The following is a 20,588-nucleotide window of genomic DNA, read 5'->3' on the forward strand; positions in this document are numbered from 1 at the left end:
TGCTGCCAGAAAACTTTGTTGTTTTACTTCACTTTGAAACTGCAATCTAGAAAACGTGCTATTGATTCGTTATATACGTCTTCGGTGTCACGAGATATGGAACAACTTAACCCCGGTCAGGACACCCTGGGATCATTTCTCAACCTTCAGCTCGTGGGGGGGGGGGGGGGGGGGGTGAGGGCAGGTAGGCTGCTACCTCACGGCTCCATCCAGATTGGGAGAAACCCCTCCCTCCCTCCCCGGGGCGAGGTCCCCTAGTGTCGTGGACTGCACTGTGAGCATCAGTGAAGACCAGCGCTCAGCGGGCTGCTCTTTGACGCACGTCCACACCGCAACAGGCGCTGCGCTTCCATCAGACGGACGCCCACGATGAGAGGCTGCTCCAGCCGCACCAAGCTCGCGCACAACCGGGACACGGCGGGTAAGACGCGTCTCCTCGGAAGGCTTGAGCACACCTGTGCGGTGGGGTGTTTACGCATCGTTTAAACCCGGATAACGGAGGCGGACGAGGTGGAGAATCCCCCTCCCCACTCCCGGACGTGCTGCACGGTGTTCTTGGCGCTGTGAGACCTTTACTCCACGCAGCGTCGACCCGCGGCTCTCTTGGTTCCATCTGAGAGAGCCAGCGTCGGTGGAAGATGGTGTTGGACCTCTGCCGGAAAAAACAACAACAACAAAAACAACAAACACGCATGATGCGCGTAGCGAGGAGCGGATCTCCTCGGGGGGGGGTTTAAATCCTTATTGATATTTTTAATTTCCCACATGCTGATCGTGACGGAGACGCTGATGACGATTCACGCGCGTCTGTTTGTGTTTATGTTGCGATCGCACAGCTGGCGTCGGGCTGCTACGGTGACATTGTGTGTGTGTGTGTGTGTGTGTCTGTGTGTGTGTGTGTTGTCTTCCACGCACAGCGCGTCGGTTCTCCGGCTGAAGCCGTCTCTCCGACGGGGGGGGGGGGGGGGGGGTTGGACGTGGGCTCGCTGTCGTGTGTAATGTGAACGTATACTAAATTAGTGAAAGCACTAGCAGAAAGCTGCTAGCAGGCTCGGGGAGGAGCTCGGCGACCTGTTTCCTGCTCGTTATCCAGTGTGAAGTATGCGAGAGGGCGCGTGGGGCGACTACGGGACACACAGTGGGCTTTTTAATGTACAACTTATGCCATTTCCACGCGGCCCATCCAAGCTTTATGCAGCACTCCATCAACACTACCAACGTGTGTGCATCTCCCGATGTGCCACAGTTTAAAAAAAATGTTTTTGTGTTTAGTAGCTAAAAATATATCCCCAGCACTTGTGTGCCATTTATGGACTGACCTGATGAACCTGGTGTGTATAATAGGCCACTTGCAGTCAGGGAATTCGAGTGAGTGAGTGGGTGAGTAAGTGAGAGAGAAAGATAGAGAAAGAGAGAGAGAAAGAGAAAGAGAGAGGGGGGGGGGCTATTCAATTAGAAAAACCTCCATCTCGTCAGATTTAGGTCATAGGCCCAGTTCCTCTAAGGACTGACGCTTAATATAATCACTACATCAAGGAGGCCAGATAGACATTAATAGATAGTACGGGCTTACCTTCCTATGAGGCACACCTGCACATCAGTCAGATCCAGAACCTTTCAAAGTCCGGTTTTTATGAGCCCTCAACTTTCCATTTTTGTTGACACTGCACACAAGTGTGGATTCATCTCCATGGCAATTGTGACGCAGATTAACTGGACTGCGCCGTTCCACTCGAGATGGACACAATATCGGAGACACCCTTGTATAAATCCTCTGACATCTTTCCCCGAAACAATCTGAACAGTATTCACATGCATCTATATGGGAATTGTTCAGTTGGATTGCAACACGGATGTGCACAAAGTCCTGGTGGTTTAAAAGTCAGTGTCAACACGCGTGCAGAGGAGAATGTAGAGCAATCCTGCCCTCTGGTGGGCGTTGTCAGCTCCCGCGGGTTGGCATTTCCTTTGATGCTGCCTTAAATAGGAGTTGGCCAAATAAGTTTGTCACTCAGCAATGGCTGATCTGTGCAAACGTGCCACGTCAAGAGAGAGTGGCATTATTGTAGCATCAGATCTTTTCACATCAGGTACAATTTATCAAAGCATGAAAAGCCAAGGGGTTACTAATAACAACCCAACTGTATAAAAAATATCCCCAGAGGAAGTTATGGGTGCAAATGAGTCCGCATGCACAATACCAGGAACTTAAAACAGAAGCAGCTGAACTGAAAGTCATCATTAATTATTAATTATTTTTGTCATGTGTTCTGTTAATACCTGTTAAATATTACACCATTTTCAGCAGAGATGCTGGAAATAAACAATTAAAACGTTACTTTATCCCTTTAAAATCTTGCAGCCTTAACTGCCTTTGGCTTAATTCTGTTTTTCACTTGAAGATCTCACAGGAAAAAGTCATTTTTAATTTAATTTGTCCCACTTAAACATGCGCAGCGAGGAAGGGAGTGAGGGGGATGTGAGTCACGCACTCATTCCACTCTCACTGCGTTGACAGGAGGTGAAATACAGCAACATGATGAGTGAAACCACCTGAGTCGGTACCAGAGCTTTAGGCATTGGAGCTAATTGTTGTATTGTGACAAATGTTGCTCCCTGGCAGTTCACCCTCATTTTGTGCTTCAGCATCCTTTCGTGTTTGCCCTCTAACTAAAGTATCATCAATCCGATGTCCAGTGAAAGAAAAACGTTTCTTTGTGTAGTCCTGATGCCCCAAGTGGCTGAAAGAGTAATGGACGGGACGAATTGGTGAGTCATTTAAGACAAAGGACCTCCTCACTGCAGTCTGACATGCTGTCACTGTCACTTTGCGGAAGCAAAGTATAAAAGTTGAAAAATCGACTGTAGCCCCTACTTCTTTCAAACTATTTTGCAAACAAATACGTGTAAAACCTCGTTTTTTTCCCCAGTCGTCCCTGTGCAGCTTCACACGGGCCGTGTTCTCTGGCTGATGCCGTTTACGCTGCGCTCGTATTGCGCTTATTACGGCCAAACGACGCTCCAGTCTGCGACCATTGTGCGCAGACCGGAGCACATGACAAACAGCTCTGCGCACGGGCGCGCGCGCGCGAGAGAGAGGGGGGGGGGGGAGAGAGAGAGAGAGAGAGAGCACCCGGTTTCACCTCCATCACCGCCGAGCAGCGCGGATGAAACACCGGCCGCACTCGGAGCCGCACCAGGGGAAAAAGCCCCGCGTTCCCGCAGACTCCTCCTCCTCCTCCGCCGCCGCACCGCCGGACGGGATGGAGGACAAAGCGCCGCCGATTCCGCGGGAGCTCACGCAAAACCCCCTGAAGAAGATCTGGATGCCGTATAAAAATGGCCTTCCCGAAACGCACATTTCGCAGAGAAAGGGTGCGTATGACGACGTGGCTTCGCCCGGTTCGCGTGTTAGTTTGATCGAGCATCAGCGGGAATCTATCGATCCTTCCGCCTGTGTGGTTTCGGGTATCGGGTCCGGAAGCGCCGTGGCGGTACAAAGAAGTAACGCCAATAATCCGCCCCGGCATGTGGCACTTCGGCGCACATCTCAATCCGCCGCGGAGTGCCCGATAGCGCCACTGCGGGTATCCACGCACAGCTCACGTGCGTCGCCATCTCGGTTCCTTATGTAAGGATTCACGTGACGCATCGGCGCGCACGCTGCCCGCATCGACGGTGGCCCCTGTAGCCAGGGGCCCGTGCTAGAGGGGTCCGTCTCACTTGTCACTTTGCGACAACCCACCAACAGCTGTTGAGGACCCCGGATTTGGAGAGGCGCTGTTTGACACCGCTCTCTTGTCCGTGTCTCCCACTTCAGCCTGACCCGAGAGAACACTTCATCCATAGATTCGTCATGAACTTGTGGCGAAACGGGTCGGTTTGTGTGGTAGAGTTTGTTTTTTTTGCTTAACGCATGCACCGGGACACACTCTGGTAGTTAGGGAAGTCTTTACCCCCCCCCCCCCCCCCCCCTCTTTTACACACAGGGAATGTTAAAATGATTAGATTTAGTTGCAACATAATATAAAGTCGTCCCCGTGGAAACGCTCTCGATCCTTGACCCATTCATCTGTGCACACACAGCGTTTCACAACTCCTCAGGGACCTCTGCTAGTGGATGTTCTCAGCGTGGTGGGACGGGACTTTGTCTTCAAGGAAGATAACGCAGAATTACACACCCATGTACTTATTATTCATGACTACTAAATGTTCTAACATGCAGTGCAAAATTTAAATAGTAGCGGCGCACTCAAACAATATCTGGTTGTTGAACTAATCCTTTGGGATGAACTTCCATCTTCCCTCGCAGTATGTGTGTCTTAAGCTTTCTTTCCTCTCCATCCCTCCTTGCAGTGTGTATGACCAACTGTCCCACCTTGATTGTGACAGTGGGTCTTCCCGCCAGAGGGAAGACGTATATCTCCAAGAAGCTGACCCGCTATCTCAACTGGATTGGAGTGCCCACCAGAGGTACGGCTTCTCGAGCTTTAGTGAACAATCCCTTAATTGCTTTGAGAATTAAGGGATTGGATTTAAGAAGTGCATCGCAAGTTTTAGCAAAATGCAGGTTCCCTCAAGTGTCTTTGCCTCCATCTTTCCCGTAGAGTTCAATGTCGGGCAGTACAGGAGAGAGTGTGTGAAGATCTACAAGTCCTTTGAGTTCTTCCGTCCAGACAACGAGGAGGGGTTAAAGATCAGACGGTAAGAGTGTAAGCGTGAAGAACGTTTTCAACCAACGACCAGGTGACTTTTTTTTAACACATGTTCTCTTCGATCTTCACAGGCAATGTGCCTCAGCAGCATTGAACGATGTGCGACAGTATCTCACGGAAGACGGAGGCCAAGTGGCGGTGAGTGAATATAAAGCTCACTTTGGGTTCAGCTGGTCGAACACATGGTGTGCAATGCTAAAACCCTCCTCACCCATATTGTTTATGTTAAACAGGTTTTTGATGCGACAAACACCACCAGAGAAAGACGAGAAACCATCATCCAGTTTGCAGAGCAGAACGAATTTAAGGTAACTGTAACTTTTGGGAGGACGTGCGTGCGCGACGGGAGGCTTGGATGTAGCAGCGTGGTCAGAGCGCTGTGCCACTGGGACGTCCCAACTTCCTTTATGAACTGAACCCGCTCAAGGCGAGTCGCCGTGGTGGATTGAACGAGCCAGCCAGCCAGCCAGCTAGCTAGCGCAGTGCTAGCCTACTAGCTGGCCAGTGCTCTAATGCCTCACTGGTTGCCATAGAAACAGAAAGTGGCCCCACCAAATCCCCCCTGCCACTCAGTAGGAAAACGTGTTGGCTAACTGTTAGCTAGCTAGCGCAGCGCTAGCCTACTAGCTGGCCAGTGCTCTAATGCCTCACTGGTTGCCATAGAAACAGAAAAGTGGCCCCACCAAATCCTCCCCCCCTCCCCTGCAGCTCGGTAGGAAAACGTGTTAGCTAACTGCTAACTAGCCGCTGGCTCCATAGCGACGTCACGTCCCTTGTAGGCGAGCCGGTGCCAACGCTTTGGCGTCCCTGCTGACAAGTGTTGTCATGGTAACCACTAGCCATCCGCATTCAAGTCTATTGACCCCGCGGGGACGCGTTTCCGTGCCCGCCCTACTGCTCCATTCCCAGGGTCAACATTCACACCGAGTCCCCCTTTCCCTCAGGTGTTCTTCGTGGAGTCTGTGTGTGAAGACCCGGATGTGATACGGGAGAACATCGTGGTGAGTGGATGCGTTCATCTGTCCCATGTGTCTCGAGATGAGGTGAGCGTCCGTCCAGGTTGTCCTCACTCGTCTCTGCCGTTGCTCCGTTCAGCAAGTGAAGCTGGGCAGCCCCGACTACACCAACTGTAACACGGAGGAAGCGGCGGAAGATTTCATGAAAAGGATCAAGTGCTACGAGAACTCCTACGAGCCGCTGGACGAAGTCCTGGACAGGTGAGGGGGACGGCAGGTGTGTTTAGTGACGATGTTTTGGGGAGGATGTCGCATGTGTACAGAGTAAAGCCCTCTGAGGCAAATTTGTACCTGTACCAAATAAAATGGCTGTGGGGAGTTTGCATTTGATTCAAAATGCTCTCTCATTCTCCCAGAACAATGGTGCAGTAATTTAATATTTTCTGTTCTGACAAATGTAATCGACACAAAGCGTTTGTCATGCTTATAAATTTTGATATAAAGTTTGATTTAAAAGAAGTTAATGCAACAAAGTGTGCTCACACAGATAACTTCATTCATTTAAGGTGCTTCAACACTGTTTTGGTTTCTGCCTATATTGGCAGATCTATTGAATTCAGAACGATGGTAACTTTTGACATAAGTGGTTTAATTAATAACCTAATCTGCAAGAAGTGAGATGGTGGAGAGGTGCAGTCATTATGCAAACTGCTTAATTAAATAACCTTGTTTTATAATGTGTGTAATATACTGTTGTGTTAAAAACACCTTTAGGCTGGGGACAGTCAGGATTCGTTGAGCTACAATACAAAAAAAAAAAAAAAAAAAGTATATGCCTCAAGCTGTCTACGCTTCCACTCAAGAACCAAAAACAGCACTGGGTTACATACATTTTTCGCGTCGTCACCTCTTATTGGTTAAAACAGAGCTACAGATATGGAGCTGCCTCTGGATCGGTTTAAAGTTAGTGCTCCGAACACCTGCTACACAAACAGAGCTCCCTGACCCTGGAGCGTGTCTCCACATTCCTGCGGGACACTCCTTGTGAGCCGTTGTTTCAGTTTTTCTCGACACCGTCATGTGACGTAAAAAGATACATGTGCCATATTGTATGTCACATAGTGTCATCTGTTTTGTGCTTAGTATGGGGTCTTCTATCAGATGACATTTACCTAGTGTCATGAAGCGGACAATCTATGTTGTTTCACGCTTAGATGTTTTAGTGTGCGAACTGAAAGAAAAGAAAAACAATTCTGAACCTCTTCAGTACCAGCCTACATTCCAGACCTGCAATTATCCTGTAGTGCTCATATCTGTGGCCTGGTTGGGCTCAGGCTTAAGGTCCCTGCTCTCCTCTCAGGGATCTCTCCTTCATTAAAATCATGGACGTGGGTCAGCGCTACCTGGTCAACAGGGTGCTGGACCACATCCAGAGCAGGATCGTCTACTACCTCATGAACATCCACATCACGCCACGCTCCATCTATCTGTGCCGCCACGGCGAGAGCGAGCTCAACGTCAACGGCCGGATCGGTGGAGACTCTGGCCTCACGCCGAGAGGGAAAGAGGTGCGTCAAAGCTTTTCATCAACACGTCTGTCGGCTTTCTGGCTTGACCCGAAAGAGATGGTCACGTTCTCTCCTCCGCGCAGTTTGGGAAGAAGCTGAGCCAGTTCATCCAGACTCAGGGCATCAGCGACCTGAAGGTGTGGACCAGTCAGATGAAGAGGACCATCCAGACAGCCGAGGCTCTCAGTGTGCCCTACGAACAGTGGAAGGTCCTGAACGAGATCGATGCCGTGGGTACCGCGTTCTTTCCCCGCCAGCCGCCGAGCACAGCCGCCTGCCTACAGACGGCCACAGAGGGTCATCCGTGTGTGGCGTGTCATTTCAGGGCGTGTGTGAGGAGATGATGTACGAGGAGATTCAGGATCACTTTCCTCTGGAGTTTGCCATGAGGGACCAGGACAAATACCGCTATCGGTACCCAAAAGGAGAGGTCAGTGGCTTAAAATACAACTTAGTATGTTTGTTTTTGTTTCTAATGATGGGATGTTATGTAACCGTTGGAGTGGCGTACGTGTGGACAGTGTGTCTCTGTTTGGAATTTCGGAAACGTCCCAAAGTCTGTCCTCCTTTTTTTATGACAATAAATGAAATCTCCCACTGCACAGCAGACACAATGTAACTGTGTCCACGTGGCCACTGGCCACTTACCCTCCACTATGAGCCTCTACTCGGACCAGAGGCCTCATGGAATCATTTGGCTTAACACCAGATTACAGTAAACAAAGACATTGTGTGTGTGTTTGTGTGTCCAAAATGAGGGGGTCAGGCTGTTTTACTGTGTGTCTAAATGCCCGCTGGTGTGTCCTCACCTTAAGTCGATCTCATTACCTGTCCATTAATCCAGCCCGGGGAGATGGATGTAGGCATTAGGCGGCTGGTTTTTCCACTTTGAGAATTGTCCACCCGGTTTTAAGAGGCCGCTTATTCAGCTGAGCGCGAGGAGAAACCGGATCATGTGGCCGTTTTAAATTACTGATTTAGGTCTTCAGTTTTATTTAGTTTGGACTTCAAACAACGATTCTCCTATTGAAACATACTCTGCTCCCTGCCGTCTCCTCTGGCTCAGTCCTACGAGGACCTGGTGCAGCGCCTGGAGCCGGTCATCATGGAGCTGGAGCGCCAAGAGAACGTGCTGGTCATCTGTCATCAGGCTGTCATGCGTTGCCTGTTGGCCTATTTCTTGGACAAAACGGCAGGTCAGTGTCGAAACTCCATTTTTATTTCAAAACAGTAGTTTATAAAGATTATTTTGAGACTACTAATGGCTTTCATTTGGGATTTTATCTAAGTGTGGTCCGATACCTTATAGATCATCCTGATGAGGTGGAATTTATTAAGGGTTAAAAATGTAAACCCATTTAAAATGTATTTTATATTTGAATAGAACATCAGTCGCTACCGTTCATCCTGTTCACTGTCCTCTGTCTGTGGTGGCTAATGCGGATTAGCTTGTCCACGGAGATTACCTGTTGGACCAATTAGCGCCGTGCGGCTTCAACGTACCAGTGATTGATGGGAAAATTGCACACATAACAAGTTTATCCTTGCTGCACAGGCATTTTGATGATTTGCTCTTTTTATTATCGTTGCACTTACTGTAAAGGGTGTTAACTGAAGAAAAAAAAAAATCTTCGTAAAAGATGTAGCATATGGAAGTGACGTTCAGGAATATGATGTTTTATTTCTGTTTTTGTCTTCACACAGAGGAGCTGCCCTACCTGAAGTGCCCGCTGCACACCGTGCTGAAGCTGACACCAGTGGCCTACGGTAAGAGTGGTCTCCTATTGGCACATAAAGCAAGCGATAAATCTAATGATCGGACAAAAGCGACGACCCTTTTCTGCCACCTGAACTCATACAAACATGTCTTCTGTCTGTCTGCTCAGGCTGTAAAGTGGAGTCCATCAGCCTAAACGTGGATGCAGTCAACACACACAGGGAGAGGCCGGAGGTGGGTATTTTAATAGAAGCACACGCACTCATCCTCTTGGTGAAACGGAAGGTGGTTCCACTGTTACAGACACATTCAATGTGAGAACGGTATGGTGGACGATACATGATTAGCTACCGATGGCACCGATCTTATCTAAAAGCGTCCGCTGTATGTGTCAACGTAGGTTTTTAGGTTGGTTTTATGAAATAGTAATGAGCTAAAACTAGCTTTGTCGTACCTATTTGTGAATTATCTGCTATTGGGACGAGAACCATGTTTCGAACCTGTGAAAGGGTATAAGGATATAAAGGCCTCTGTCTGTGGATCATGTCAAGAGTGAAACTGATCTGGTTCCTTTTATAATAAAAGAAGCAGTATGACAGTGAGTGGGTATGTGTAATGTAAGATGATGCAAGGCCTCAAAACTCACTCACATGGGGAATGTGGGACTTCAGATGATCGTTATCCATTGAGCCTCTTTGTGGGATCGTAACTGTGTTTTTGAAGCAGAGAAACCGTCCGATTTTCTGGGAAAAGCCGCCCCGCGCTGGTTAGACTTCTTCTTCTTGACTTTCACCGCTAACACACGAGTGAAAAACGGCAACGAAGAAAAACCTAAGCAGCGGGTCTTTGTGCAGTGGATTTAGTTTCACCCATGTGATTTCATCCCTCCCCCTCTTTGTGTGTGTGTGTGTGTTTTCATTTTTATCAAACAGAACGTAGAAGTGTCGCGGATGTCAGAGGAGGCTTTGCTAACAGTGCCAGCTCACCAATGAGGCCGTTGTCCCCCCCCCGTCCTCCTTTGCCCTTCTTTACGCACAATGAACCTGGAAAACTCGGCAACCTCTAGTCTTTCTTCTCCACCTGTCTTTGTTTGAATCCCCCACCACTGTTCCGATCTTCTGTTTGTCGTCCACGTATATTTTAGGCATGATGATGATGATGGTGATGATGGTGATGGTGGTGGTGGTGGTGGTAATTGACTGGAATCCAGTTTGTAAATTTGACACGGATCTTGTGTCCAGAGCACGTTCTCTCATTTTTGGAGATTGAATGGTAGGGTGTCTGAACTGATGCTGTAATCCCAATTGTGAAGCATTGAAATTCGAGCACCTTTTTTTTCTGATGTTTGTTTTCTTATAGATTTTTCCTGTAGAACTGATTTCACAATGTTAACTTTCGGCGCTTTGCTCACCTCATACTTCTAGAGAGAGAAGTCGGGACGCTCTAATCTTAGTTTTACAGCATTGCGCAACTCCAAACAAAGTTGGGCCTTTTTACATTTTGCACATAAAATAATCAATTCTGTTAATTTTCTTATTAAATGTCATTACAGTTTGTTTCTAGTTTTAGGATGTCTAACAGTATCTATGAAAATCCTCACAATACAATTATACTTTTGTTTTATTGTTCTTTTTGTTCAATGTGAAGGTCCTTACAGAATAATATCTGAGAGGAAGTATTTCTGTTTGTTTCTAAATAAACTCACCTCAACCTTTTCATGTATTATTATCCAACCCTTCTTGTGCATCATTTTAGAAAATTTGACATCAGAAGGTTTTCCTCACCAATATCTGAAAGTTAGGATCAGAGATTAAATTAAATTCGTTGGTGATATATTTTAAGATCAAAATATGTGTACCTAGATGTTTCTTAATCCTAACACTTGAGGATCAAAAGTGGCAGACGACTCCCTTCCTGCTCCTACGCTGCAGCGCGTGCCCGTCCTGCTCCCTCCGACTGAAACTCTTACTCCGAAACTGAACACTCACACCCATTGATATGCAAAGACTCCACTGGGATGCATAAGAAAAAGCTGCCATTCATCCCCCCAGAATAAAACTCTCCCCTGTGACACACTCGCAGATTTCTTCCTGCCTCCATTTAGAAGGATTCCAAAATGTGTGCTCACAGCTAATAATAAAAAGGCTACGACATTTTGCAAAACTGAAGGTTTTCCGAGAGTTTCTGCACAGTACGATGGGATCGAAGTAAATCAGAATAGGTGTGAAATAAGTCCGGTCATCTGCACTTGCCTGGGTCTTTAAAAGTACCTGAACCGTCCAGGACAGCTTCAAAAAGGTCCTGTGACCTGTGCCCACCTCCCCTCCAAAATGAAGACGCGAGTGTCCTAAAAGCCGTGGTACAGCACGTAAAGGGCAGAAGCACATGCAGCCATTGATTCAAAAGGCGTCTGACAACCGAATCCTTCCTCTTTCCAGAACGTGAACGTCCATCGCTCGGCTGGAGACGCCCTGCGGACCGTCCCCCCCCACCTCTGAACCGCAGCTGGAGCCCTCGTTCGCTCGCTCCCGTTTCCACGGACTCTCGTGGTCGTTTCCCTTTTTCCCACGTGCTCAACCTGCCAACCCGTGGTGACCTTCTGAATGACGTGCTGCCTCCTCCTCTCATCTCTTAACACACTGACACACACACACTTCTCTGTGAGCCTCACGCCCGTCTTTTCATGATCTGAAGGAGCTCGACCTGAACGTTGTGTTCAGGGTTTTTGGCAAGCAGATTACTCATCACTTGAGCGTGTTGATATTGTGCAGCAGTATAATTAACCATGAAAAAGAGAACATGTTGACCATGTGGCTTTAAAATGGGAATCTTTCTACTGCATGTTGGATACAAGGTATTGTGCAATAATGGCTTCAGTGTTATGGAAACAAACATATTTGATACAGGTTGGTCAGATTAAATGGTTGTTTTTCACCTTTTTTTGGGTAAAGAACACATTTGAACGCAGTCAAAGGTGTTATTTTTATAAACTAGCCCATCTTTTCCCTTACATCACTTCAAGTAGATATTACAATATTATTTAGTTCATTTTTCAGTCTACTGAATATAGAAATGGGCGTCACATTTCCTCAGAGCCGGAGTTGATACAACTGAAACCAGCAAATATACACAATTGAAATCGTTCCTCTAAATTGTTGCTTTCATTTTCTGTTGAATAATTGACTGTTTGCTCTGATTAAAACGGGTGCTGTTAAAACGGATAGGCGTACTAATAAAGTGCCGGCCTGGTGGAGGTTGGATGGAGTTCACGGAGCACACAGGGTTGGATGAGCTTCTATCATCACGTGTATGAGGTGGAGGCTGCATGATTGAATCGTGAGCAGGACGTTTGGTCAGGTTAATCCAAAAAATAGTTTGCCAATACGTCGTGGCATATTTAAGGTTGGGATAACTGTTATTACTACAATTCACCTGCAGTAAGTGTTGTGCATCAGACCTGTGTGTGTGTGTGTACCACCAAGGAGAAAAGTGTGTAATATCAGCTTTCCTTCTCTGTGGACTGCAGTCTATAGGGCCACCAAAACGGTTTACAACGTGTGTCTTATTACTTCCCTTTTCCCACAGCTGAAATAACACAGCGGAGTGCATAGAGAGCTTTGTGGCGGGAGTGCTGACCCAAAACAACTTCCTCAGAAAGAACAACTCTGCTTAAAGGCAGAGCACCAGCACAAATAACTGATGGCATTTTAAAATCAGAACACAAAACGTATAAACAACCGAGTTTTATTATTATTTTCATACATATGTTTTGGTGGCTTCTTGACGGAAAGCTCTCGCCCTGTGACACGGACTACTTTCTGCAAACAAGAGACTTTTTGGAAACTAATTTAGAACACCAGTGACAGATCACGCATACCCCCACGGACGAAATACAAAAACCTGGCCAATTAATTTGCAACAGCACGCTCTCAATGCCCCTGTAGTCATGGGTACCAACTTGATTAATACTATAAGGACCCGCCTTTGAATGGGGATTTGTTCTACGTGGCTGAAAATGAAACTGGTGAATATTTCATTATATACAGTCGTTGATAGTCATGAGTACAGGGAAATACTCAAAAAGGTGTCATCGCCGGATTGGTGTCGTTCCTCTCATCTCCTCGTTTACGCCTCGATTTTTCCAGCCTGTGTGCGACCAAAGCTGCCATCAGAACTGTGGAGAGAAGAATGGTATTATATTTTCATGTAACAATACACAATATTGATCCACAATTACAAATATTAGTCTGTTAAATGCCGAGAAAAATGTATATTTTCAAAAATATATAAATGAAAAGCCTTACGTTCTTGAGGAATTCCTCAGCGACGATGCGGGCCCTGGCGTTCACGGACAGTTTCATCTCGCTGATCTCCTTGTCGATCTCCTCCATGAAGTGGATGACGTAGTCCACCAGCTTGTGTTTGTACATCTGCTCCGTGTGGAAGTTGGTAATCAAGAAGCTAATGTCATACCCCTGAAACCACAGCCAAGCGGGACGGGTCAACACATTTCATCACTACGACGGACGTTGCAATCAATAACATAAAGGATTTTATTTCACTATGTGGTTTCTGACACATTCGTGTGGGGGCGTCGTTTGACTTTTTCCATTTTAGAGATCAACAATGTTCCTGTTTTTTTCCCCCCCTCTTCCGTCACTCACTATCTTTAATTATATTATACAAAAGCCAGACTACCCGTTTATCCCCCTCTCACTTCTTACCTCTACTGCTTTCCTCCTCAGAATGAAGAAGTTCTCCGCTCTCATCATCATGAAGCGCATGAACTTGTGGCAAAGGATCTTCTCGATCTCATCAGCCTGCAAAGTTGTAGCAATGCATTTTATATTAGCAAAGAAAATCAGAAAGTGTGTGCTGTGCGTAGCGAATTACCAATAACCACATATATTCTGCCCTTTTTTTTAATTTTTTATATCACCTGTTTGACAGCAATGCTGACTCTGACGGAGTTGATGGATCCCTCAATGAGAACCTTCTCCTTGTCATTACGGCTGATCACCACGGGTTGAAGTAGCAGCTCCTTACTGCTCCTGTTACCGCAGAACATTCCAGCCATTAAAGAGACAAAGATTCGAATGACTGCATTTCATAGAACCTTTACATAGTGATTATTTATTTGTACGACGCCTCAAAATAGGCTACGGCGGGTCCCTGCGGGCCTATTTCAGAGCCTTGCTCTCTTTCTTGCCTGCGTCTGGTTCGTCACTGCCTCAATTTTTCTAGTGCGAGCTGGCACAAGTCTGCACTTGTGTGAAAGCTGTGGACTATTTACGAAAAAGCTTGGGGGGGGGGGGACCAGGGAACCGGCCAACTCCGAACACATGCCGTTGAACATACCTGACCTCCACCTCCGGCTTGTTGTGACGCTCCACCACCTGAGAGGAGAAGTTCTCCAGACAGAGGGCCGCTTGCAGGGTGGCCCTCACAGCGTTTAGGTAGGGGCGCAGAGTCGCTGTCTGAGGAGACACACCATTAGGTCACTGCATCTAGTTAGGATGGGCCCGCTGTACATTCCAGCCGAGTGGGGCCCGAGTTGAATAGCGGGGTCAGCCTCTGAGGTCACGTTCGACCAGGAAGCAAAAATGCAGTAAAAAAAAGGGACATTTTTGAAGGATTCCACCTCTTAATTTTTTGAAAAACGGCTTCTAAATAGTCGATTTAGAAAGAAAAACAGGTTGGCGATCGATATCCACCTGAGGAGGGTTTGTCTGTAGATGCGAGGCTACGTGAAACATGAATGAATTCACTTCCGTTCCTGTTAGCAGCTCGGTGGCTGACATTGCATACCATCCACATTATGCATGTCCGCTTACATCGATCGGCCTGCTAGGAAGAAAATACGAATTTTCCCTCTCCGTCCGGAGACGAGCTTCCCGAGAGCTGACTTTAGCGAAAATGAGAAAAGGGTGCCGAGGAAGAGACGGGTCAGCGCGATCACTTCAGTGTCTGCAAACCGTTTCAAGGATGCCCGTCCTGTCATTTCACCATAGCCAACCAGAAACCCCGGCTACGACCGATACGGAGTTAGCTAGCTAATCTCACCCTAAGTGTAGCCACAGTTAGCCCAAATAAATGGATAATTAATGGAATATGCAGATACATTTAGAGCAACACACTTACCATTTTTGTGTTGTAAAAGACGGAAGTTCCTCAGCCACGCCTGGGACTCCTCTTCCGTAAATCCTACATCTACTTGTACACGTAGGGTGCGCTCGTTTTTCTCTAGCTCTTAGTTTGAAGAGACGGATGCTTCGATATTTCACACCATCAGCTGTACGCGATTTTTACTCTGCTCAGCTGGTGTTTAAAACGAACATACCCTAGGATGCATCCATTCCGTTCTCTGAACAGGGGCGCGGGGCTCATCGACAGCTGGTCCAGATGTAATTGTTTACTGTTTTAACATGTTTTTTAATAAGAAATATATAAAATAACAAACTTAGTCCATAAACGTTTTAGTTACATTACTGGACGACCGATTTAGCGGAAATGTCCTTTATTTGAACCGTGACACAACATGGTTTGATCTGATTATGCCATTATGTCCTTATTTCAATACTCGTGGAGACATGGCGTAATATTGTTTATATGTGTGTACATAATAAGACAACCATAGCCTGTCATATATATAGTATTCTCTGATAAAATCATATTCTCAACTGCGACTTTATCGAATGTATCAGTCCGTAAAATGTCTCACCCCCCTGTCACGATAATGGCTCTTTCCATCATGGACGCCATTCGCTCACCGTAAATATCAATCCTCTTAAACATGGTTTGATAAATATCTCGGCTTTTCGCGAGTTCTATCAAATGCTCGGAATTCGTCCAACTGAATGTAAAATGTTTTGTGCAAAATCGTGCACTCGCAGTTCCTGATACTTACGCCTCTGAGTGATTTTGGTGAGTTTGGGCCCAGCGAGCTCGCCTTGACTACAGCAGACCTGCGTGTTCGTGTATTCGGGTACGTGCGCGCCTGAGTGTGTGCGATGCGTCTAATGGGCAGAGAGATGCAGACAAACTCAACCACATCAGGTCACCACTGTTTGCATTATTGTTATAACGTCCACGTGGTTCCGATCTTCTTGAATCCGTTACCCTCAGGCTTCCGCCGGGTCGCCTGCCACACAGCACCATGAGTGAGTTGAAGGAATGCCCCCCACTGAAGTACTACGACTTCAAGCCCGTCGAGCACGTCAAAGTGTGCCCCCGCTACACCGCGGTGCTCGGCCGGTCAGAGGACGACGGCATCGGCATTGAGGAGCTGGACACCCTGCAGCTGGAGCTGGAGACGCTGCTGTCCTCCGCCAGCCGCCGGCTGCGAGCCCTGGAGGAGCAGAGACAGGTAGGAGGAGGATGGGACACACACCCCCCCCCCCAAATGATGTGTTTGATGCCAAATGAGCACAGGACAAAAAAATGTAACTTTTCACCTTTTTGGTGCCCCGCCCACCATCTATCTGTATGCGCTGCTCCTCAGATCCTCACAGACTGGCAGGACAAGAAGGGGGACAAGCGCTTTCTGAAGCTGGGAAAAGACCCGGACCCGGCAGCCTCGTCTCGCCACAAGCCAAAGAAGCAGAAGTTGGACGGCAAGGGCGGCCACGCGCCGGGTCCCGGACCTGGCAGACCCAAATCCAAAAACCTGCAGCCTAAAGTCCCAGAATACGAGTTCACAGACGATCCGCAGGACGTCCCCCGCACTCCTAAAAACGATGCACCTAACCGGTCAGCAACAACCGCCGTTCTCAACAGCGCTCAGTTCTGTATTTTCACTGTTTTTTTTCCTGTTTGATGCTCAAATCATATCAGACTTATCTTTTTGTTCGAAGTTAGCCCCGCTCTGGTGTACCGTGGTGAGAACAAAAGGAAAAAGGTTTCTTTCGGCAATGTTGTTTGCGCTATTTTTTTAATTTTTAATTTTTTCTTCAGATTTTGGGCATCAGTTGAGCCATATTGTGCCGATATCACGAATGAGGAGATCCGATTGCTAGAAGAGCTTCTGAAACCCCCGGAGGATGAGGCTGAGTATTTCAAAGTACGACATTAAAAAGCGTTGTACCTTTTTTTTTTTTTTATTATCGTGTTACTGCAAAATCCACTCCGGGCTGTTGTTACTGTGCAATGCAAAATGCTCCTTTTCTAGACGCGTGTTGACCTTCTGCTACTGTCCGTTGTTACCTGTAGATCCCAGCTCTGGGGAAACACTACTCCCAGCGGTGGGCTCAGGAAGATCTGCTGGAGGAGCAGAGGGAAGGAGCTCGAGCCAATGACAAGAAGAAGAGCCTCATGGGAGGTCCGCTGTCCGAGCTGGACGCAAAAGGTGAGAAGAAGACGGCCTTCTGCGCCTCGAACGACGGGCGCCGGGGCCCCGAGCACCACCTTAACACTCATCTCCATGTTCGACTGCTGTAGACGTGGATTCCTTGTTGAAAAAATCCGAGTCCCAACATGAATCCCCCGAAGACGGATGTCCCTTTGGTCCTCTCACTCAGCGCCTGCTCCAGGCCCTTGTAGAGGTCGGTTTGCTGCCATCACGCACTAATAAAACTTCCAGTAATGTATATTGGCTTTTGACAAAATAAATGACTGATGAATGAAATACTGCACTTGTTATATTTCTGTTTTCTTCCAGGAGAACATTATATCCCCCATGGAGGATTCACCCATACCGGACATTTCTGGGAAGGATGCTAATGATGGCGCTGGGACCTCTCCTAGAAGTCAAGGAAAAGCTTTCAGGTAATCACAGCATCACTTGTCCCGGAAAATAAGTTCACAGGCAAAATTACAGTCTCGTTCATTCCATGTGCTCACTGGCCAATTGAGTATTTCCATCACATCACATCGTTTGTGGTGAGTCAAAATCAATCTAAAGTTACCAACGCTCATCCACTATTACTATCAGCATTCTGCGATAAGTAGGCCGAGGTGACTGTGGTGTCATCTAAGACACTGACTGTGGTTCAGGTAAATAAAAAAATAAAAATAAAATAGGATAGTAAAGTTTAAGCAGAAAGACAATAATCAGAGACTCTGAGCAATGATTGCACACACAGCCTTAAGTGGGATACTTCTGAGAAACCAGGAAAAGTGATGGATGATCTCCAGCAATGACCATCACCCTGATGTCAGTTATTTCAGAATCTTCTAGAGCTGAACTAAATCGTTTCGAGAGTAATTCATATTGTTGATATTGAGTGCAATTTGAATGCAAAAGTTTACACTATTTTAACCCAATATTTGCAGATAAAGATTTTGCTACACTAATATTATAAGTCTTACTTTTATTACTCTTTATTACAGTGGTGGCTGAGTATAATTTCTTTACAAACTGTGTGATCTAAAATGTTTAAAAAAATTTTTTTTTTTAAAAGCGGAAAAGGAAATATTGCTGAACATTGAGACTTTAGGCTTTCACATCACAGCCTACAGCTGCACTCACACGTGAACATGAGCCGCAAACGCCTGTACAGCTCCACACCCCATGTCCCATGCCCTCGGCCTTTCTTTGCCCCCCCCCCCCCCCCCCCCCCCCCCCCCCCCCGTTGCAGCGTTCCTCACACACGCTCTCTGGAGGCTCGCATCAAGGAGGAGCTGGTGGCTCAGGGGCTGCTGGACTCGGAGGAGCGACCCGGACCGGGGGGAGACTCTGAGGACGAGATCCTGGCCGAGCTCCACAAGAGGCAAGCGGAGCTCAAAGCCCTGAGTGGCCACAACCGAGCCCGTAAGCAGGAGCTGCTCCGGTGAGGACACGGGGCGGGGGTGCGGGGGGGGCGGCGACCGCGATGGGATGCGCCGCGGGTGCCGGGGGGGGGGGGGGGGGGGTCTGTGGCGGGTTGACCTTAACGCCGGTGTTTTTTTCCGCTTCTCCCCCCCCCGCAGGTTGGCAAAAGAGGAGATGCGCAAGCAAGAGCTGAGGCAGAGGGTCCGGGTGTCCGACAACGAGGTCATGGAGGGATTTCGCCGAATCATGGCCGCCAGGCAGAAGAAACGCACCCCGACCAAGAAGGAGAAGGACCAGGCGTGGAAAGCGCTGAAGGAGAGGGAAAGCATCCTCAAGTTACTGGACGGATAGAAGTAGAAAACCTCGTCCAGAACTGACGCGGGAGCCTCTTGTGCCACAAATTGCAAGAATTGCTGGGACAGCTGTGAGATGGTCAGTGAACATCTGTATTTATGATGATGTGTGACGCTGTTTGCTGCAGGTCTGTGTGATTTGATGAGGGATATTTGTGTTGTAGTAAATGTTGGTCACGTACAGCAGAATGCCTCGTTGATCAGTGACAAACTCATCAGAGACTTTTTTTTTTTTTTCTTTCTTTCTTTTGTCAGTTGGATTTTCATGTTGCTGTTTCTTTTTCCGTTGTAATGTCATGAAGAAAAGAAATACACACAAACGTTTGAATAAATCAGCACCCCTTGAGGACAGCTTTGTGTAAAGTGTATGAAATACCGTGTTTGTAGTGCGTGCAGTGGTCTTTACCTCCTCAAAGTCATCTGCTTACCAGCATCAGAAACCCAAGATCTGAATCAACACTGCTGCTACTCATTCTAATAATGGTTATTGTCAATAAATATTACTTGTGGTTCTCTGTTTGTTGTTATTGTGGAGCATATTTCATAAATTCCACAGTGCATTGACATAAATTCATATTTCGTTTTATATTATGTTTCATATTATAGCTTTTAAAACCAAAGGCTCTAAATGGTTTAGTGTCGACTATAACCTTGTTCATGAAGACCAAAAAAGGCGTGGTTTGATGTGTTCCCCTCCACGCTAATTGTTGCTTTTTTCTTAATGGGAAAAATAAATCCTCCCCAAAAAACGTTATGCAACAAAAAAAAAAGTGTGTTCACATTTTAATCTCTGTGCATATTTATGTATGTTGAGGCTTGTGCTGTGAGCTGGCCTTACAATCATTTATTTTGGTATTTAGCGTCATACCAGCATACGAACAATAGGAGGGAGCTTCCTGTGAAGTCAACCAAAGGCCACTGACCGCAGCTAGTGAGTAATTGGCACTCTTTTGTATCACGTATGTGTGAAAATTCAAAATAGCGCCAACAACTTGCCTCAGAATAAGAATTATTTATTTATTATTATGTTGAACATACAAGAGATTTGTCAAGGGGGGGTTACATGGACAATCAGACAATAATTTACAATTTAATTAACGAATTAAAAAAATATCACAGAAAAAATAAAGTGCACAGGCCTATACTATCCACAAGTGTGTGAAGGAGTTCATTTAAATAGTCCTGTTCGTGATTTCATTTTTAACAATCCGCTTTGTTTTTTTTCTCCATCTAAAACTCAACAAGCTGGATTTTTGAGTATCTCTATTTGAGAGTATCTCTATTTGTTCCGTGGTTTACCTATGTGGGGAAACACTAAATAGTGTCTCCATCTCACTAAAACCACCCGCACATAACAGCGTCGTGTACGTAATTGCAGGAACTCTGGTTTTCCCCCTTTTTGCGTGAGACACCACAGGAGGGCAGTCATGGACCGTCGATCCAGGAGGACTGTAGAACTTCTGGTCCTCTGTGGTTGACACACAGCATGGGTCAGTCTGCCCTGTGTCCAGCCTTCACTCCGGGATACCCC

The 20,588-nt window shown here is 46.9% G+C and overlaps 3 protein-coding genes across 5 annotated transcripts; 2 read left to right on the top strand and 1 right to left on the bottom strand.

The window, feature by feature from the left end:
• Nucleotides 1-255: 255 nt before the first annotated feature.
• On the top strand, nt 256-11,893 carry LOC119229591 (6-phosphofructo-2-kinase/fructose-2,6-bisphosphatase 4-like). 3 transcript variants are annotated; one of them, XM_037490114.2, is made up of 14 exons: nt 256-421; nt 4,357-4,473; nt 4,608-4,704; nt 4,787-4,853; nt 4,949-5,023; nt 5,660-5,716; nt 5,811-5,932; nt 7,032-7,239; nt 7,323-7,469; nt 7,565-7,669; nt 8,306-8,435; nt 8,944-9,006; nt 9,126-9,190; nt 9,889-10,671. In XM_037490114.2, the coding sequence occupies exons 1-14, from the start codon at nt 370-372 to the stop codon at nt 9,946-9,948; spliced, it is 1,365 nt and encodes a 454-aa protein (XP_037346011.1). In that variant the 5' UTR covers nt 256-369; the 3' UTR covers nt 9,949-10,671. The 3 variants fall into 3 exon arrangements, with proteins under 3 accessions (XP_037346011.1, XP_037346009.2, XP_037346008.2); XM_037490112.2 differs by lacking the exons at nt 256-421; nt 9,889-10,671 and adding exons at nt 3,096-3,375; nt 11,395-11,893; XM_037490111.2 differs by lacking the exon at nt 256-421 and adding an exon at nt 3,096-3,375.
• A 791-nt stretch (nt 11,894-12,684) lies between these two features.
• Nucleotides 12,685-15,230, bottom strand: LOC119229593 (actin-related protein 2/3 complex subunit 4). Its single transcript, XM_037490117.2, has 6 exons — nt 15,098-15,230; nt 14,315-14,433; nt 13,896-14,007; nt 13,681-13,776; nt 13,261-13,431; nt 12,685-13,130 (listed from the first exon to the last, which is right to left on the bottom strand). The coding sequence occupies exons 1-6, from the start codon at nt 15,098-15,100 to the stop codon at nt 13,125-13,127; spliced, it is 507 nt and encodes a 168-aa protein (XP_037346014.1). The 5' UTR covers nt 15,101-15,230; the 3' UTR covers nt 12,685-13,124.
• A 150-nt stretch (nt 15,231-15,380) lies between these two features.
• tada3l (transcriptional adaptor 3 (NGG1 homolog, yeast)-like) lies at nt 15,381-19,569 on the top strand. The gene is made up of 9 exons (XM_037490115.2): nt 15,381-15,941; nt 16,082-16,322; nt 16,458-16,705; nt 16,910-17,015; nt 17,165-17,300; nt 17,393-17,496; nt 17,613-17,719; nt 18,532-18,723; nt 18,863-19,569. The coding sequence occupies exons 2-9, from the start codon at nt 16,113-16,115 to the stop codon at nt 19,053-19,055; spliced, it is 1,296 nt and encodes a 431-aa protein (XP_037346012.1). The 5' UTR covers nt 15,381-15,941; nt 16,082-16,112; the 3' UTR covers nt 19,056-19,569.
• Nucleotides 19,570-20,588: the final 1,019 nt, after the last annotated feature.

This window comes from Pungitius pungitius, chromosome 8 (genome assembly GCF_949316345.1).
Source record: "Pungitius pungitius chromosome 8, fPunPun2.1, whole genome shotgun sequence".
Classification (NCBI taxonomy): Eukaryota; Metazoa; Chordata; class Actinopteri; order Perciformes; family Gasterosteidae; genus Pungitius; species Pungitius pungitius.

Coding starts and splice junctions, on each gene's coding strand:
- LOC119229591 (XM_037490112.2), top strand. CDS start 3,168: ATGAAACACCGGCCGCACTCGGAGCCGCACCAGGGGAAAAAGCCCCGC. Junction 7,240..7,322: donor TCACGCCGAGAGGGAAAGAG/GTGCGTCAAAGC, acceptor TCCTCCGCGCAG/TTTGGGAAGAAGCTGAGCCA. Junction 7,670..8,305: donor ATCGGTACCCAAAAGGAGAG/GTCAGTGGCTTA, acceptor CCTCTGGCTCAG/TCCTACGAGGACCTGGTGCA.
- LOC119229593 (XM_037490117.2), bottom strand. Junction 13,777..13,895: donor TCAGCATTGCTGTCAAACAG/GTGATATAAAAA, acceptor ACAACTTTGCAG/GCTGATGAGATCGAGAAGAT. Junction 13,432..13,680: donor TGAGGAGGAAAGCAGTAGAG/GTAAGAAGTGAG, acceptor CTGTGGTTTCAG/GGGTATGACATTAGCTTCTT.
- tada3l (XM_037490115.2), top strand. CDS start 16,113: ATGAGTGAGTTGAAGGAATGCCCCCCACTGAAGTACTACGACTTCAAG. Junction 16,706..16,909: donor AAAAACGATGCACCTAACCG/GTCAGCAACAAC, acceptor TTTTTTCTTCAG/ATTTTGGGCATCAGTTGAGC. Junction 17,016..17,164: donor ATGAGGCTGAGTATTTCAAA/GTACGACATTAA, acceptor TGTTACCTGTAG/ATCCCAGCTCTGGGGAAACA.